Source organism: Microtus pennsylvanicus, chromosome 2 (genome assembly GCF_037038515.1).
Source record: "Microtus pennsylvanicus isolate mMicPen1 chromosome 2, mMicPen1.hap1, whole genome shotgun sequence".
Classification (NCBI taxonomy): domain Eukaryota; kingdom Metazoa; phylum Chordata; class Mammalia; order Rodentia; family Cricetidae; genus Microtus; species Microtus pennsylvanicus.
This window is the reverse complement of record NC_134580.1, coordinates 7,247,948-7,266,168: the sequence shown is the minus strand read 5'-3', so window position 1 is coordinate 7,266,168 and position 18,221 is coordinate 7,247,948. Positions and strand designations below refer to the sequence as shown.

The 18,221-nt window shown below is 53.3% G+C and overlaps 1 protein-coding gene across 1 annotated transcript in view; it reads left to right on the top strand.

Moving 5' to 3' along the window:
- Positions 1-4,044: 4,044 nt before the first annotated feature.
- Cacna1i (calcium voltage-gated channel subunit alpha1 I) overlaps positions 4,045-18,221 on the top strand; it is a 119,899-nt gene continuing 105,722 nt past the window's right edge. Inside the window, exons 1-2 of the mRNA XM_075959845.1 lie at positions 4,045-4,715; positions 15,614-15,864. Of these exons, the coding sequence (XP_075815960.1) occupies positions 15,635-15,864 (230 nt within the window). The 5' untranslated portion in view covers positions 4,045-4,715; positions 15,614-15,634. The remainder of the gene's footprint in view (positions 4,716-15,613; positions 15,865-18,221) is intronic.

The window sequence follows — 18,221 nt, the reverse complement described above, 5'->3', positions numbered from 1 at the left end:
GGATTAATGAAGCAAGTGAGCACCTGCCAGAGGAGAGGAGGCCTCCCCACTCCTTAGCTGGGGGAGTCAGCTGCATCTCACCCTCTCTGGGCCCTGCCTTTGGCTCTTCGCTCCTGCTGGATGGCCCATTTGGAGGTTGGGTGCACTGGCTGACCCACCCAGAGCTGTTCTTGGCCATATCAGCTTGGAGGGCATTTGTGGAAATTCCCACTAGATGGGCTCTTGTGTGTCTCCCTGATCTTCTTGAGACGTTGTGGGAAGGAGCAAAACTGCATAAAAAGTCTTGTCTGGAGCTGCAAAATCCTGGGCTCCTTTGGGGTTCTCTCTGGGCACTTCCCCTCCATCCTTTAATCTCTTCTCCCCCTCTCCATTTCCTCCTTTCCCCTAAACAGTGGATTCTGAGGCCTCAAGGGTCTCTGTGGACCTCATGAGATGTCAGCCCAGCCTGCCCTTCCCATATGGATGCTGGTCCCTCCCTTCCTCCCTCCTCTCAGCATTGAGCTCCAAACCTCCTCCTTGTTTCCTGCAGTCAGCACTTCCAGGCTTTTCCATTTGTAGTGTCCTCCACCCTGGCTCAGACCCAGAATCAAGTAGGAGATTTGGGAAGGTCGAAGTTCAATTTCCACTGTGAATTTCTTCCTGTCTCTGCCTCCTGTACTGGGCTGCTCCCAGGGTTTTCCAAGCGGGCCCCAGAGATGCATATCTTGCTCTTGGGTGTCAGGGTGCAGCTCTGTTTGAAGGATAGCTGGGGGGATGGGGACTGAGCAGTGCCAATCGGGGCACCCCTTCTTCACACCCATATCCCTTGGGCCAGGAGTCTCCCTTCTTTAGCTGCCAAAACCACTCTAGGTTTGGAATACTGGAGAGTTTGACTTTGGGAGGTTTTGAGTTTTAAAAACATGGTTACATTTTTATTTGTCTGTTTAGTGTGTGTGTGTGTGTGTGTGTGTGTTTATATGCACACATGCGCACCACAGTATGTGTGTAGAGGTCAGAGGACAACTCTTGAGAATTGGTTTTCCCCTCTGTCATACAAGTTCCTGGGGACCGAACTTGGGCTGTCAGAATCGGCAGTGAGTGCCTTAACCTGCTGAGACATCTTGCTGGCTTGCTTTGGAGTGCTTTGAATTTAGAATTCTAGTTAAGAATACATGCTCCAAACACGAGGTACAGCTCCACCACTCAGTCATGTGACTTCCAATATGTCACCTCACCCCTTTGTGCCAATTGACCCTCATCTGTAAAACAGAAGCAAAGATTTTATAAGACTGGAGCAAGGATTGAAAATGTTAGTCCTTGCCAGGGGCTCCTATCAGAGCCAGTCACAGGTAGATTAAATGGCTTCCCAGGCACAGATGGATTAAATGGCCCGTGAGTATCTGAGAGACAAATCAGTATGATTGTGAAGATATTGAAATATCTATCTCCATGCCCTTATGATCTTTAAGCCCAGAAAGGACCTAATTTTAGATCACAGAGTCAGAATTCTTCCCCAGCTTCCTCCAGTTCCAGCAATAGATGACTGTCTGGCTCGTGAGAAGTTCTCCAACAGGGTGACTCTGTGTGTGTGTATGTGTGTGTGTGTGTGTGTGTTACATGCATGCACATGCTCTGTCTAGTGGCATTAGAGTACTGAGCAAGTTAGGCTTTGTCCCTGGGAGCCAGCTTGTGCAGAAGCAATTGGGAGTCTGTCGGTTGCCAGGTGGGTATGATGGGAAACCCTAGGTCACCATCTACTTTACCCACCACCTGGCAGGACTCGGAAGGCTCAGTTCCCAGGGTGTGGTGGGGCCTAATGAGTGTGTGCGGCTGATGCAGCCTTCTGCAAATACCAGGCACAATATAAATAGCAATAATGAATAAATGAAGCTCCCGCAGCCGGCGAGGCCTCTGAGAGGTACTGCCCTAGCCTTGCTTCTTGTGGAGACAGGAGCTGCACTCCCAGCCTGCAGTAGGTCGATGGCTTCTCTTACTCTTACTTCTATCCTGGCCTCTCTTTGAATCCTCCATGTCTATAGGATCTGCTCACTGTCCTGGGAGTGGGATAGGATAGGCTGGGTGGATTGAAGATCAGAGGCGTCCAGAGGAACAGGTGTACATCACCTTAGGGATTGCAATCTAGGCCTGGGTAACACTTAAGGAGGCTGTACCGAGGGCCTAGACCAGTGAGCTCACACCGGGTGGGTTCTCAAAGTCCTGTGGAGCCTCCGGAATATTACAGCAGCGAGGTCAGGAGGGAACAGCTGTGGTTTTCTTCCCACCCTGAAGGTTTTCATTCCCCATGCCCTGGGCTTTTCAGCTGTGCATGTTGCTGGCCAGGGCTCCCTGTCCTTCCTTTCCCTTGCCACTCCTCCACCCAGCTCTCCTCCTGGCTCAGTCTTGCGGGGGCCCAGTGCATGTGTCTCACCTTTGGTGAGCCGTTCTTGGAACCTACGATGATCTGGAGCCCTCCTCTCCGACTCGGGCTGCTGTCTGGGTCAGTTCACACTGCAGGGCACCTAGCTTTGCATATACTTACCGGACTTCTCTATTAGAGTCTTTTGATGAAAGGTTGTCTCACCTCCACAGTCAGGCCCCTCTGTGAGAACAATTGGTCCCTGGGACAGGCACTGTGTCTTTCCGAGAACCCCAGCCTTGTGAAGAGAGGCTGCCATTCATTCTCCATGGAAGTAGGAAGGGCTGAGCTGGGTGGCGGTGGGGGAGCTGCTCAGTTGAGGAACTGCCTCTTTAGATTGGCCTGTGGAACTGCCTATGGAGTGTTTTCTTGATTAGCGGTTGCCTGCTGTGGTACTACCTCTGGGCAGGTGGTCCTGGGCTGTTCAGGAAAGCAAGCTCAGCAGCCCACCGGGAACAAGACAGTCAGCAGCACTCTTCCATGGCCTCTGCTTCAGCTCCTGCCTCCAGGTTCCCGCCCTCCTCTCATGAAGGACCCGTGAGCCAAACAAACCCTTTCTTCCCCAAGTTGCTGTTGGTTAGCATTTCATTACAGCAGCAGAAAGCAAAACAAAACAGGCGGACGGTGGGTATGGATTGGGGAGCGCCCAATTCATGTACTGGGTGGCAGCTTCCCAGATGAGTGACCTCTGGCTTAAAATATACGGCCTCGACTCTGGCCTCAGTTTTGTTGGCAATAGAATGAGGTGTCCTGTCACAGGGTCAGGAATTGATTGGCATTTGGCAGGATCTTGATGCCTTTAATTTACTTATATACACATGAACTAGTAAAAGGTGATCACAAGTCTCTCCTAGTCCGCAACCCATGGGCGGGGGCGGGAGGGGAAGAGGCGGGGCCACCTGCTGAGAGGGCACGGGACTGCGAAGCAGGAGCTGCAAAACAAGGGAGATGGTGCCCATTTCATGCACAAGACTGGCCTTTCAGGCTGCCCAGAGGGTGGTGAGGCTGAGGGCTGCCCTTGCAGCTGGATAAAGATAGGCATCTGCCCCACTGTGTGGGTGGAGAAGGGCGTGGAGGTCATTAGGAAATCTAAAAAGAGGTAGTCTTTTATTTATTTATTTTATTTTTTTGAGACCGGTTCTTATTGTATAGCTTGGACTTGACTTTGTGAACTAAGGCTGGTCTCGAACCTACAGAGATCTGCTTGCCTCTGTTGGGGTTACAGGCGTGCAATACCACTCACTACTGGTGGCCTTTGAGTCAGTCTTGAAGGGCAGGAAGAAGAGGGGCCCGAATGGGAAGCTTGGTGGGAACCTGAGTCTCCGAGGGACCTTTGGAAACTGGTTAGGCTGAGTATCACCGCTAAGCTGGTGACCCTGGTCACTGGGTAGTGGAGCAAGCACCCCAACTGGAAGCCCAGTGAGAATCTGAAATGTGACAAGACCAACAAGCACTCGGCACCTGGGCCGCTCATTCACAGGGCCCCCTTTCTTTCTTTCTTTCTTTCTTTCTTTCTTTCTTTCTTTCTTTCTTTCTTTCTTTCTTTCTTTCTTTCTTTCTTTCTTTCTTTTTTTCTTTCTTTCTTTCTTTCCGCATGACGCAGTCAGTGCCAAAGGGGTCAGGACCCTCCCCGGGGTGCAACCCTAAATTGTCGGGAGGCAGCACCCCCGGGGCTCCCGCCCCTCGGGAGGGGGCTCACTCGCCGCCGCCGTCATTCAGTCTGTCGCCCGCACGCCTCCCCCTCCAGCGCCCCAAGCCTGCAGCTTTCCCCGAAGACATTTGGTGTCAGTATAAGGACGGCTTTTCTCGCACGCGGCGCGGCTCGGTCTCGCCGCCGCCGCACGTCCCCGCACCGCCCGGCGCTCCGGCTCCTCCGCAGCCCCCGCCGCGCGCAGCCCCCTTGCGCCTCGAGTCCGGGTCGGGGGCGCGAGTGGCGCTGAAGCCGGGGACCCAGGCGGCCCGACCCCGCGCCCCGCCGCGCCCGCCACCCCGCACCTGCCCCGCCGCGGCCCCGCGCCCCCGCCCCCGGCCCGGAGCGCCGCGCGCCCGCCGCCCGCCGCGCGCTCCAACTCCGCGCGGCTAGCCGCTCGTCCGCGCCGCCCGCCCGGAGCCGCGGCGACCCGCCTGCCATGGCCCGCGCCCCCGGGCCCGCCACCCTGCGCGCGCCGCCCCCTTCGCCCCGGGGGCGCAGCTGATCCCGGAATCCGAGGCGTGGAGCCGGCGGGGCGCGGGGTCCCTCTCCACGCCGGCTTCGGGGACACGCGCCACCCCCGCATCTCTGCCTGGGACGACCCAGCTGCCCGGCTACGTCCATGCCAAGGTAGGCGAGGCAGTGGCCATGAAGGGGGAAGAAAAGGCTCAGCCCCCTGGTCGGCTTCTTGGCGCGTAGGGCTTTTTCTTTATAGAGGCGTTTATTTATTTATTTATTATTCTTGGGGACTGACCCCCCCATCCGCTCGCGCGTGCCCATCAGGTGGGCGCTACATCTTGTGCTTGGGGGTAGGGGCCCTGCATTGGGAGGAAGGACAGGGAACTTTGACCGGGCCCCTCTCCAAGGCCACGAAAGTTCTTTTGGTGCCAATACCGAAGCCCAAAGCCGTCTGAACCAGTGCTGCAGAAATTTATTCAACAAGTCAGGCTGCTGACCGGGGCCGGGCTGTCTGTCTGTCCGTCCTGCTGTCCCTCTGCTGCTGCGGCTCTGCGACCAGCTGGATTAGAGCTGGTGCCAGTGTCCGGCAGGGCTGAGCAGGGAGCGTTAGCTAGGGAGGGAGAACCGCGGCAGGATTGAGTGTGAGAACCCCAGGCAGGATTGAACTTTCCTCCAGGCCGGAGGAAAGGAGGTGGCTGGAGGGCCCCTCCTCGGCCAGTACCCCAGGCGCCCACCCAGGTCGCACTGCATGGAGCCAGGTCGGGTTGGAGCGGGCACTCCAGGGGCCAAGAGGAGTCCTCAGCTGCCAGGGAAATGGTTATATAATGAGCGTTTGTGTTGATTGGGATTTAATTGTCTGTTGGGTGGTGTGTGTGGGGTGAAGGGGCAAGAGGGCTTGGCAGGGAGGTGGGTAGGTCTCTTTTGGGGGAGGTTATGATGCCTGGGGGAGGGGGACTCAGGATAGGCCCAGCAGAAACAGCTACCAGCTCCTGTGCCGTGTGTCCTTTCTCGTCAGGATCGGAGGCTGTGGATGAGATGGGGTCCGAGGAGAGACCCCTGAGATTGGTTCTGGCCTTTGGAGTCTGTTCTGGGCTGTGTGTGTGTGTGTGTCTCTGTGTGTGTGTGTGTGTGATACAGAAAAAGGGAGTGAGGGAGGGAGGGAGAGAGAGCCTGTCTGTGTCTTCCTGGTGTGATAGGGTCTGAATCTCATGTGAACAGTGCCCTAGGCTGGAGGGCTCGGGCTGGCCTGAGCAGCCTGACAGCCTCACTGCCTGTGAGATTTGTCCCTGCAGACTCGGCCACTGCCTGGAGACTCAGACTCTGATGCCGTACACACAAGGGTGTGAGTCCAGGGGCCAGGCTGGAGGGGAGGGGGTTTGATGTGAAAGTCCAGGCCTGCTTTCCCCCTGTCCTTACTCAGGCCGCTCCAATCATTTCTTGAATTAGCATCCCCCACTCGGCTCCAAGGACTCATTCAAAACTCTCGTCCGCCCCTCAGGACAAACTTTCTGTTTGAGCTCCAAGTCCTAGGACTGGACAATGGTAATCCCGGGCAAGGGGTATTAGTTGGTGAGAATTCAGGATGGGATAGGGAGATGCTGAGCTGGAACCAAGCTTGGGGGCAGCAGTCTAGGGGTGAATGCAGAGTCAGGAAGAGAATATCCTGGGGACACCGCTCTGGCCTGGCACCGAACTGGAGAATCTTCCATATCCTCAAAGGCCTGGGCCTCATTGTACTTTGTCCTGCAGGATCCATGCTGACAGCTCAGAGCTCGGCCAGTCAGCGGGAGGCTCTTCAAGCAGCCAGATCAGCTTGGGGGAGGGGCTTAAAGCCTTTCTGGAGACCCCTCTCTGCCTTGACTGAAGTTCTCCGTCCTCCCTACCTGAGTTTCTGTCTAGCCTACTTGCCTGTCTCTTCCACTTCAGACTCTTGTATCAGTAGCTTCTTCAAGGCTGGTCCAGAGAGGGTATCTTCTAAGCCCGCCAGAGGGCGCCAAGAAGTCTTCATCCCCGCAGGTTGACTCCCCGTGACCTTGGGCAGGTGGGTGGGGTTTTGCTGTTGGAACCTCCTGCTCACTCCTCCACTCTAGCTGGCTCTAGACCTGGCTGGCCCTCGGAGGGCCTGCTTGTCATCCGCTCACTGCTGGGGAGCAGTTACCGCAAGCGCCACCCTGAAATCAGTGCCCGATGCTTCTGAACTCAGAGACCTGCCTTGAGCTCACAACCTGGCCACTTCGGCCTCTCTGTCCCCAGTCCCTTCATCATAACCCCAATTACCTGCCCAATTCTATGCCCCAAGTGCAGCTCCCAGGACAGACTCTGGGCCCTACCCTTCCCCCATCCGCAGAGATGCGCTCCCGCCCCTAGCAGCTCAGATCTCTGTTTCAAGGCTGGTGTGGATTCCTGATCTGTGCTGTCTCTCACCCTTGTCTTGCTCTCTGACTTCCCTGTGCTGCATCTGGGGTGCTTCAAGACTGTCTGCCAAGCGTGAATGCTAGGCTAGGAGCGGAGGTCAGAGGAGGGGAAATTAAGGCCCACTCCCCAGCTTTGGCTCCTCCATCCTTTCTCCCTTCTCTCCCCTCTTTCTTTCCCCCACTCCATCTCTTTCCTCCCTCTCTCCTTTCTGGAGAACATTTTCTTCCCACGTGTTCCCAGAGTGTGCCTTGCATAGTGCCCTCTCTTCACCCCGGCGTCCTCCAGAGTGTTAGGTCTGGGCTTGAGCTGTTGACTACACAGACGTGTGGGTGCGGGCTCCTGTGTGAACATCTGCAGGTCCCTGGTCTGCAGGCCTGTGGGTCCTGACATCTGAAAGATGTAGGACAAATCTTTCCCATCCTAAGCAGCCAGCTGGAAAAGAGAAGAAACGAAACATGGATTTGTGATTTACTAAGCACCTACTGAGTGCCAGACCTCATTCTGGTCACTAGAACCCAGAGGTGAGAGAAGAGAACAGGCTAAATGAGCCTTCTATGCCTTGAGGGAGGGTCTGGCTTCCTTGCTGAGGGCATCGTGGAGACATAGTTGCAAGTCTCCATATCCTCTGTGCTCTGGGAGTGAGAATCAGGCTGTGGACTTGACTTGTGGGGGTGCTGGACACATGGTCATTGGACCCTAAGCAGGGGCTGGCAACTTGGGGCCTTGGAGCCAGTGTCTCTTTGGGGCTGAAATCAGAAGGGACCTTTGTCTCTAGTGTCCTCCCTGGGCCAGCTGTCCCCTTCTGCTGGTGTTGGCTAATGATGCATCCTGAGATGGATATTTGGGCTCTTGTTCCGCCTCCCTGCTGTGCACCCTGACCTACTGGGTTAAGGCCCGAGTGCCCCTACCCTAGCTTTTATCCCAGCTGCGAGACAAATAAGCAAGTCTGTGATCCGGGACTCGGAGGGGCAGGCCCCTCAGCATGGCGAGCTCAGCTTGTTGTAATTGGGCTAATGCTGCTTCCTTAAAGGATTTTTGGTGAGACTTAGAAGTGTCTCTGCAGTACCTAGCATGGGGCCTCGGAGGGGGAAGCTGTTTTTCTTTCATTAAGGTACTTTCCCCATTTCGCTCCGTTTGTTATCTGCTTGGAGAGGGAGAGAGGCATCCTCCTCTGTGTTTTTCACAGGTGGAAATGAAAAGGGATGCAGGGAAGGGATGCTGGGCCCGGCCGGGACTCTGGGACTCCCATCTAGTGTTCCTTTTCGTGGGACCCACCTCACTCACAGTGAGACCCAGAGCTCTAATTACTGCAGTGAGGGAACCAATCAGTAGAGACACCTGCTGGGAGTTGTGCAGACGGTGGAGATTCAGGTACGGCCTTCCTTGCTCATTTTCATCACAGGGCCAAGGGCCACTGAAAACAACACGGCAGTGTCTGGGGCCAGGTGGGCAGGTGCTTCAGTGGGACAGGGGCACCTGGCCCACGTTTTAACTCCCGACTCACTGTTGGAATCCCAGCTCTTCCACTAAGTAGTCTCCCACCTTGGAAATACCCATTCCTCTCTCTGTGCCTCGGTTTCCTCCTTGCAGGAGAGAACACATATGCCTGCATCTTTGGGCTTTGAGTGTCCCCAAGCAATGCCGACTGTGACACTGGTTAGTTGTCCCAGGAGGAGTTGCTGAAGCCAATTGAGTGTACTGTAAAGCTGTGAAGGCCCAGGCCGAGCAGTGGTGGTGCACACCTTTAATCCCAGGCAGAGGCAGGTAGATTTCTGTAAATTCAAGGCCAACCTGGTCTACAAGAGCTACCCAGATAAACCCTGTCTTGAAAACAAACAAACAAACAAACAAACAAACAAACAAACATATCCTGGAAAGGCTAGCTGTTGAATTTCGTGGCGGAGCCAAGAGGAGTTTAGCATGTGGGCAGGCTCAGTTGTCCAGACCAGAGATGTTAGGGTGAGTTCACGCACTTGGGGGACAAAGGTAAGCCTTTTGCATCTGAGCAACTGCACAGAAACTCAGAGATCTGGGGGGGTTCGTGAACCCCATGAAGCATAGGCGCTGGGGTCTGCATTGTGTTTGGGCTCTAGGGCTCCAGTCTGCTTTAGAGAGGCCTCTCCTACAGCACTGGGCAGACAACCCTGCTGCCTCACTGGGAATCTGGCCTTGTCCCTGCAGAGGACTTTGGGTAAGCTCAACTTAGACCGAGAGGGGTTCTGGGAGGCAGGCGATCTGGAAATTGTCATCTGAGGAATGGTTGAGGGAGCTGGTGACAAGAGGCCTGGGGCAGATGAGGCTCAGGGGTGGGCGAGCCTGTCAGCACGCATCTGCAGGGCTGTCATGCGGAAGAGGGAGCAGACAGGATGCTAGGGGCTCTGAGATGGTGCCTGAAAGATTCTGCGAGGCAGTCTTCCTAAAGCCTTACCAGATTTCTTGGTGGCCCCCCAAATTCAGGCTTTGCCCTGGTTTGTATGTGTGAGGGCTGCGTATCTGATTGAGGTCCTAAGTGTGCATGTATCTGTCTGCGATTTCTTTCTTTTTGGGTTGGTTTTTCAAGGCAGAATTTCTCTGCATATCCCTGGCTGTCCCAGAACTCACTCTGTGGATCAGGCTGGCCTTGAATTCAGAGATCTGCCTTCTTCCACCTCCTAAATGGTGGGATTAAAGGCATGTGCCACGACACCTGGTGTGCCTGTGATTTCTGTATGTGTATGTGAGCATGTGTCTGTGAGTGTGTGGTGTACTGGTTTGTGTGATCATATGGTGTGTGTGTGTCTGGCTATGATTATATGCATATGTTTTTTTTTTTTTGGCTTTTCAAGACAGGGTTTCTCCGTAGCTTTTGGTTCCTGTCCTGGAACTAGCTCTTGTAGACCAGGCTGGCCTCAAACTCACAGAGATCTGCCTGCCTCTGCCTCCTGAGTGCTGGGATTAAAGGTGTGCACCACCACCGCCCGGCCTTATATGCATATGTTGTGTGTGCCTGTGAATGCTGCATGTCTGTGGTATACATAATGAATATATATACATAATGAATGTGTGTGATTGTGTGTATGTATCTGCATTTTATGGGGTGTTTGTATGCATCCGTGTGCTACATATTATCCATGTCTGTGGTTGTATGTGAAGGTATGTCGTGTGTATGGTATTGTGTATTTGTCCTGTGTGTGGCTGTATGTTATATGTGTGAGTGCCTGTTGCCACCTCTGTGTGTGTCCACATGGGAGTGTGTCTGGGTGTAACAGTGAGCATGAGACTGTAGGTGTGTATTCGTGTTTGGTGCTGTTTGTGTGTGTGGTAGTGGGTTGGGCCATTTTGAGGGATCTGTTTGTTTCCAGAGTCCTCCGTCTGTGAAGATCTGGAGACCATGAAAACCTATGAAACCAGGCATGGTTTCCAGGACCCCAGACTCCCAGGACTGTAGAAATCTCGACAGATGCCACTGTTAGGTATGACAGAACAGCCTTTTTTCTCATTGTGTATAAGCCCTGTGCCTGGCAGGGTTACCCCAGCTCACTGGGCAGTCATCTCCTCATTTCATAGGTAGATAGCACCTTCAGGCTGTCAGGTGCCAAGGTGGGCTGGTGTCAGAGCTGGGGCTTGAACACAGGTTGCTGTTCTGGGCCCCACTCCCCAAACACCACACTGAAGGTCTTCATTCCATTGTAGCATTGTTTGCCTCTGGCTCTGATGAGAGCAAGACACCCTGATTCTGGGATTCCTAGACTCATCACATTCTCTGAATGATTTTATTGCTTGTGTGAGCAGTGACATTGTTTGCTTTGTGACTGTTGACTGAAGAACAAACAGGTTGCCTGACCTCGTGTAAACACACACACACACACACTCAAATCTGGTTGGTCAGGCCAGGCCTCGGGTATCTACCAGGGCTGTGAATTATGGAGACATAAGGACATCAAGAACTCTTGGTGCTGGCTGGATACTCTGGAAGATAGGTAGATAGGTTTCCTACTGCCTTTGGGAGACTGAGGGCCTTATCTGGACCAGCAGCTTTGTCTCCATTGCCTCTTGACTCAGCCTGGAGGGGAACCTGTTTTTAGGGTGCCCACTAAGTTGTTGCTGCAATAGTTTGATTTCTGGACTTGGGAATGGGCAGACTTGAGCTGGGACTCATCTTTTCCACCACTGTTCTATGTCAGCTGGTTGACACCAGGCACTGTGGAACTCCTATGGGTCCCGATCTCTTCCTCCAAGGAGGGAAATGTTCACAGAATTGTGGGATTTATTGGGCCTTTGATCGTTGCCTGATGGTGGTGATGGTTGTGGTGATGATGTTGGTGAAGGTGGTGATGATGGTGGTGGAGGTGGTGGTGGTAGTAAAGGTGGTGATGATGTTGGTGAATGTGGTGAAGGTGATGGTGGTGAAGGTGGTTATGATGGTGGTGGAGGTGGTGATGATGGTGGTGGAGGTGGTGATGATGGTGGTGGAGGTGGTGATGGTGATGGTGGTGAAGGTGATGGTGGTGAAGGTGGTTATGGTGATGGTGGTGAAGGTGGTTATGATGGTGGTGGAGGTGGTGATGATGGTGGTGGAGGTGGTGATGATGGTGGTGGAGGTGGTTATGGTGAAGGTGGTGAAGGTGATGGTGGTGAAGGTGGTGATGGTGGTAAAGGTGGTGATGGTGGTGAAGGTGGTGATGGTGGTGAAGGTGGTGATGGTGGTAAAGGTGGTGATGGTGGTGAAGGTGGTAATGATGGTGGTGAAGGTGGTGATGGTGGTGAAGGTGGTGATGGTGGTGAAGGTGGTAATGATGGTGGTGAAGGTGGTGATGGTGGTGAAGGTGGTGATGGTGGTGAAGGTGGTGATGGTGGTGAAGGTGGTGATGGTGGTGAAGGTGGTGATGGTGGTGAAGGTGGTAATGATGGTAATGATGATAGTGATGATGATATTGGTGGTGACTGTGATGACAATGTTGATGATGGTGGTAATAGTAATGGCAGAGGGGGCACAGGGTTAACAGCCCTTATGCATGATACACATGGCCACACGCTTGCTCAGACCTTTTCCCCCATGGGTTTCACTGTGACTTCCACCCATAGCACTAGAAGAGGTGAGAGAAAGGTTGAGCTATGTAGAGAGAAGAGAGGCTCCAAGAGGCCAGCAGGACCAGGAGTGGGTTGGGATTCCAGACCCAGTGGGCTTCTGCTATGCTCTCCTTGTGGTTGCCATACAACTACCTGGAAGGATAGTGGGGGAAAGTGTCAGGATCGGATCCAGAGAGTGCCAAGAGGGAGGTGCTTTGGGGATGCGGAAGAACTCTGACTCTGAACCTACTGATGTCTTTTTGTCCTGGTGAGGCTTTATATGCCGACAGGGTGGAGCTCAAGAGCTCAGCTGCTGATTCCTCCAAGGTTCTAGTTAGGCACCTGGGGAAAGGAGTCAAACCTCAGGCAGGAAGGAGGGGATTTAGAGCTAGACGTGGGAACTCTAAGGATGGAGAGTTCCCACGTCACTGGGGAGCAGGTTAGAGAGTAGAGACCGCGTGGGTGTTTGGGACCAAGTCAAAGGAAGGAGGCTGGATGAAGGAGTGCTGAAATCAAGTCAAATGCAGACCCAACCTTTGCCAGAGGCCAGAGACTGGGTGGCCGCTAGGAATCAAGTTGAGGATGGAGGCTTAGGTGAGTGTGAGAAGCAGGCCAGGGGTAGGAAGCTGGGCTGTCATGGAGATGGTGGCCTTAGTGGCAGTAAGCACAGGGTTAGCAGGAGAGGTAGGAGGATGGAGGAGGACGGTAACTTAGTATGGCTAAACAGGGGCAGGTGGCAGGAGGAGAAGGTGTGGCCAGTTGTGTGAGGCCGCTATGCCCAGCAGCTTCCCCTCTGTGTGGCTGCATGGAGGGTTCCCATGACGGGGATGCTAGACCCAGAGCCTTTACTATGTTCCCGGTCCATTTACCCAGCCCTCTTTGTTCTCCATGTCCCACCTCTGACACTCCCTGACTAACTCCTACCCCTAAAGGGTATGCCATTAGCCACGCTGCTCAGGGCACACCAGTCCCCTGCTTAAAGCCCTCCAGTGACTTAGGTTGCACTCGGAGCTCCTGAGGGAGCTCTCAGGTTCCCTTTCTCTGCTCCATTAGCCACACTGGCCTCATTCCTTTCCTCTGTTCCTTAAGCGCGTTCAGCCATTTCCAGCCTCATAGTCTTCGCGCATGCCGTTCCTTCTGCCTGGAGCGTCCTTTCCCCAGAGCGTCGCTGGCAGCGCCTTTCTCTTTTGCTCTTAAATGGCTTCCTTTAGAAGAAAAGGTGATTCATTGTGATTCCCACCATATCCCCCTTGTTTATTTACTTTTCAGTACTTTTGATTTATGTATCCAACAAACATTTATTGAGCATCTAGTATGTTCCAGGCACTTGCTGTTCCAGGGCCTGGAGTTACAGCTGTAAATGTAATAGGCAACAATCTGTGCTCTCAGTTACAGCCTTGTTGAAGGCTGGGGAGACAGGTCTGAAATCAAAGAGATACGAAAGCAGAAACTGTTCACTGCATTGTCGGGAGACTGGGGTAGTGAAAAGCCAGAAAGAGAAGCGGATTGAATGTGTGTGTATCCTTTTCTTGGGCTGTTGTGTGGGCTGAATGAGAGCAAGGTTACCATAGCCATGGAGGCTGTGCGCACAGTAGGGGCTCAGGACAGTCAGGACAAGCAGGGATATGGAGGCCAAGAGAGTATGCTGTAGTAGGAGGGAGTAGCGTGAGTTGAGGCTTGGGAGAAGCAGCGCGGCCCTAGGGACCCAGGAGGTCCCTTTTGGCTACAGTGATGGTTGGTGGAGAGAGAGGTGGGTTCCAAAGCTGGCTTCTAGTGATGGGAAGACTGGAGCCACCCCAGGGAGGGTGCCGTTCTACCTGGGTGGCTGATGCGTGGCTAGCCAACGTGCTTATGTAAGGTTTGTGCTGTTTTTCTGGAAATGGGAGCAAAACTTGGAGCTCAGGAGAAAACACTGCGGCCCTGACCAGCCGGGCGAAGCGGCAAGAAGTACCGGCTCCTGTCCGTTGCTCATGGGAACAAAGAAGTGTCTGGACCCATCAGTTCAAGGTGGCTCAGTCAATAGCCTTGCAGCTGCCAGCAGCAGCCAGGAGCGCAGGCCCTCTGACCTCCTCTTGCTGCCGAGTTTGGATAAGCCTTCAGGGATATGTAGCCCCTAGGGGGAGGCTATAGGGCGCTGGGCTCTAGGAGTGCCTGCCCTTCATAGCCTGCCAGGGGGCAAGTCAGGCCAGTGCCAGTTGCCGCTTGGAGGGCTGGAACTGGAATTCTGGCTTCTCATCTACCCCTGGTTCTGTTCAAGCTACCCCTCTTCCTGGGCCTCAGTTTCCCTATGAGAGCCCCATGAACTGGCCGGGTGCATCAGAATAAGACTAGCATGTGGGGCTGCCCCTGAGTGGAGTCAGGGTCAGTGTGTGATTGGCAGGCCAAGGACACTTCAAATCGAGGCCCCTTGGGAAAGCACTAAGGATTTCAGAGAGGCAAGACAGACCCGGAAGTTATGTGACTAAGGCCCAGCTCTGCTCTCTCCTGACTGTGTGTCTGTTCTGGGCCTCGGTTTCTCCACCTGTAAAACGGAGAGATTAGTCTTGTGGAGCCCTGGGTTCTCATCCTGGTGTGTGTGTGTGAGCTTTCTGGAGGTCTCAAATGTCACTTCCGCAGGGAAGCTGCTGCTGATCCCTCCTTGGTCTTCAGTGTCTGACACCACCCACTTTCTCCTTTGTAACACGTTGCTCCGGCAGCCCATCCTGTGTTCATGGTAACATCTTTATTTCCCTAAAATTTTACTTCATTTTTTGATGGTTTGATGAACAGATAATTCTACTCTTTTATGTGTTATTTTAGAAAGATTTATTTTAGTATTTTAAAGTTATATGTGTGTGTGTCTATGTGTGTGTGTGAGCATGGGAGTGCAGGTGCCCAAAGTGTCCAGAAGAGGGCATCAGATCCCTTGCAGACAGTTGTGAATGCCCTAATATGGGTACTGGGAACTGAACTAGGGTCCTTGCCAAAGCGGCATGCATTCTTAACTGCTCAGCCATCTCTCCTTTCCTTTTAAACTTATTTGATATTTCAATAATTTTTGGAGACAGGTTCTCTAGCCTAGGTTGACCTCAAACAGCCCGTGTAGTTGAGGATGCTCTTATACTTCTGCCCCTTCTGCCTCTACCTCTCCTGTGCTAGGAATATAGGTGTGCCACTGTGCCCGGTTTGTGTGATGCTGGAGACTGAATCTAGGACGGTGTGCATGCTAGGCAAGCACTCTACTAACTGATCTACATCCTTAGCCCTAGACTTTAGTTAATTAATTAATTATGAAAGTATTGGGAATACCCTCTACCACTGAGTCACACCCCCAACCCTAACTCTAGTTCAGCACTATGAAAATAAAAGAAAAAGATATCATTTACATTCTGAGTTTTTTTTATTGATTTATTTATAGTTCTGACTTACTGAAACCTGCTCTCGCTTGGCTTGCCCAATGACCATCTGGCTGAGTGATTCTGACTTAAGTGCAGTGGCTACAGTGAGGGGGAGGGGAGGGAGGACCTGTGGCTAGGCTGTCTGAGCTGTGTCACCCACTGTCGGGGAGGTAGGCTGGGTAGTAGGTGCTAAACCAGCCCCCCCATGTGTCCTTCTCTGCTCCCTAGGGCTCCCTGCTCCATGCTGACATGGCTGACGGCGCCTTGCCACCCTCATCTGCAGCAGCCCCGGCCCCTGAGCCAGGAATCACTGAGCAGCCAGGGCCCCGGAGTCCCCCTCCGTCCCCTCCTGGCCTGGAGGAGCCACTGGATGGAACCAACCCTGACGTCCCACACCCAGACCTGGCACCTGTTGCCTTCTTCTGCCTGCGCCAGACCACGAGCCCCCGGAACTGGTGCATCAAGATGGTATGTAACCCATATCCTTTGGAGGCCGGTGTGTCTGTGCTCTGCCCAGGGGCCAGCCTGGGAAGAGAGAATGGGCAGTGCTGCTTCCTAGACACTGGCTGCCCACATGGTCCTCTGGCCAGCGGAACTGAGGGCTGCAGGCCTCTTGGGCTTTGGTGAGTGGGCACATAGCCATCTGGAGAGATGTCAAGGGTGGAGGCTGGACCTGGGGTCTTGTTGAGGTGAAATTTCTGGAAGCTGCTGATGGTAGTTTTTGTGCTAAGGGACCAGCTCCCTCAGCAATACTCTACTTGGGGCACTCAACCCGTGAGCCCTTACTGCTTCTGTGGAATCTCCCTTCTTATTACTGTTGCATGGGGTATAAGGTTTCCAGTTCTTAAACTTTGGGACACATGTTCAAGATTCTTTACAGGTTCCTATGACCCCAAGGTTTCAGAGACATGCTAACCTAGCCCACCAGACCCTCGGTACCCTGACCTAGCCTCCTCCTTCACACTCTGCTCCCCCTTGGTTCACCCATGCTCTGGGCTTCTCACATACTGTTCCCTCTGGCTAAAATGCATTTTCCTCCCCTCTTCACCTGGCCAAATCCTTTGTGATTTGTCACCTTTAAATCACATCTCCGGTGTCGCCTCCTTAGGCAGCCCTCTGTGATTACCTGGGGCTCTTCATGCAACCTCACATCAAGTTGTGGATTTTTCTTTTTCTTTTTGAGGCAAGGTCTCTTATAGCCGAGATTAGCTGTGCAGCTAAGGATGACCTTAAACTTCTGATCCTTCTACCTCCAGAACTTGGGAGGCAGACATGAAAGATCTCTGTGAGTTCAAGGTCAGCCTGGTCTTCAGAGCGAGTTCTAGGACAGGCTCCAAAGCTGTCTTCAAAAACAAACAAAAAAGTGTTGAGAACAATTTAGGGGCATGGAGCACGCGAGCAGACTGTCCAGGCTGAAGAAGAAGTTCTGGCAAAGGTTTGAGCTACCTTTTTTCCTTCCATCTTTTTTGAGACAGGGTCTCTATGTGGTCCTGATTATCTTGGAACTCTTTCTGTAGACCAGACTGGTCTTGAATTCACAGAGATCCTCCTGCCTCTGCTTACCGAGTGCTGGGATTAAAGGTGTGCGCCACCACTACCTAGGTCTGTGTTAGGCTTTCCAAGGAAGGTAAACCTTTGGTGTGGTTCCCTCCATGCCTGGCTGAGGTTTGAACTTTCAAGGAAGAGAAGGCTAGTGGGACAAGGTCAGAGGCCTATCTTGCCGGGTGACAGGAGAGCATTTTGGGTGCTGTATGACGTCACTGAACCTCTCTGAACTTCTGTTGGTAGGCTGATCACCATGACTCTGGCCTGCAGAAGACCTTGGCTTGGGAATGTGACTCTGATTGGCTCTGACAGGGCTGACTGGGCTGTCATGGCACCTGCTGTCTGTCCCAAGTGCCATGGAGAGGTCCTTACTGGGGAGTTGTCCAGTGTCCTGTCTGCTGAGTGTGTGTGACTTTGAGCCTGTCCTTTTCTCCGAGTCCCAGTGCCTCCATCTGGAGAGGAGGGGCTGGTGAGCTGTCTCCTTCCAGCTTTGGGAGCCAGGGCCGGCCGTGCTCATCAGTGGGACATGCCTAGCACTAGAACTCAGGTTGTCACCTGCTAGCCTGGGCAGCTACATTGCTGACCTGTTGATTAAATAGGGCCCTCCAGTCACTCTGCCCACTGATGTCACCCTCCCAACTCCTCTGCTCAGTGAGTTCAGTTGGGGCGGGACACAATGGGGCTGGCTTGGGAGGGAGAGAAGGGGCCTTTGGTGGAGCTGGGCGAAAGATTCGGAGCTGGAGAGATAGATGCTCAGTAGTTAACAGTGTGTGCTCTTCCAGAAGACCCACAGACAGCTCACAACCACTTGGACCTCCAGTTCTTCCTGGTTAGAGTTTTGTCAACTTGACACAAGCTAGCTTTTGGGAAGAGGGAACCAGGCTGGCGCTGAACTCTCAGAAATCCACTTGCCTCTGCTTCCCAAGTGCTGGGATTAAAAGTGTGCGCCTCTATGCCTGATTAGCATTTTCTTGATTAGTGGTTGATGTGAGTATGTATAGATCACAGGGGGTGGTGTTACCCCTACGCTCGTGGTACTGAGCTGTATAAGAAAGTGGGCTGAGCAAGCCATGGGGCTCAAGACAGTAAGCAGCACTCCCCTATGGCCTCTGCTTCAGTTCCTGGTTCCTTCCTTGACTTTCTATCTGGACTTCCCTTAGTGATGGAGCTGTAAGTCAAATAAACCCTTTCTTCCCCAAGCTGCTTTTGGTCATTGTGTTTAATGACAGTAATAGAAATCCTAACTAAGACAAGCTCTGAGGAATCTCTTCTGGCCTCTGCAGACCCCTGA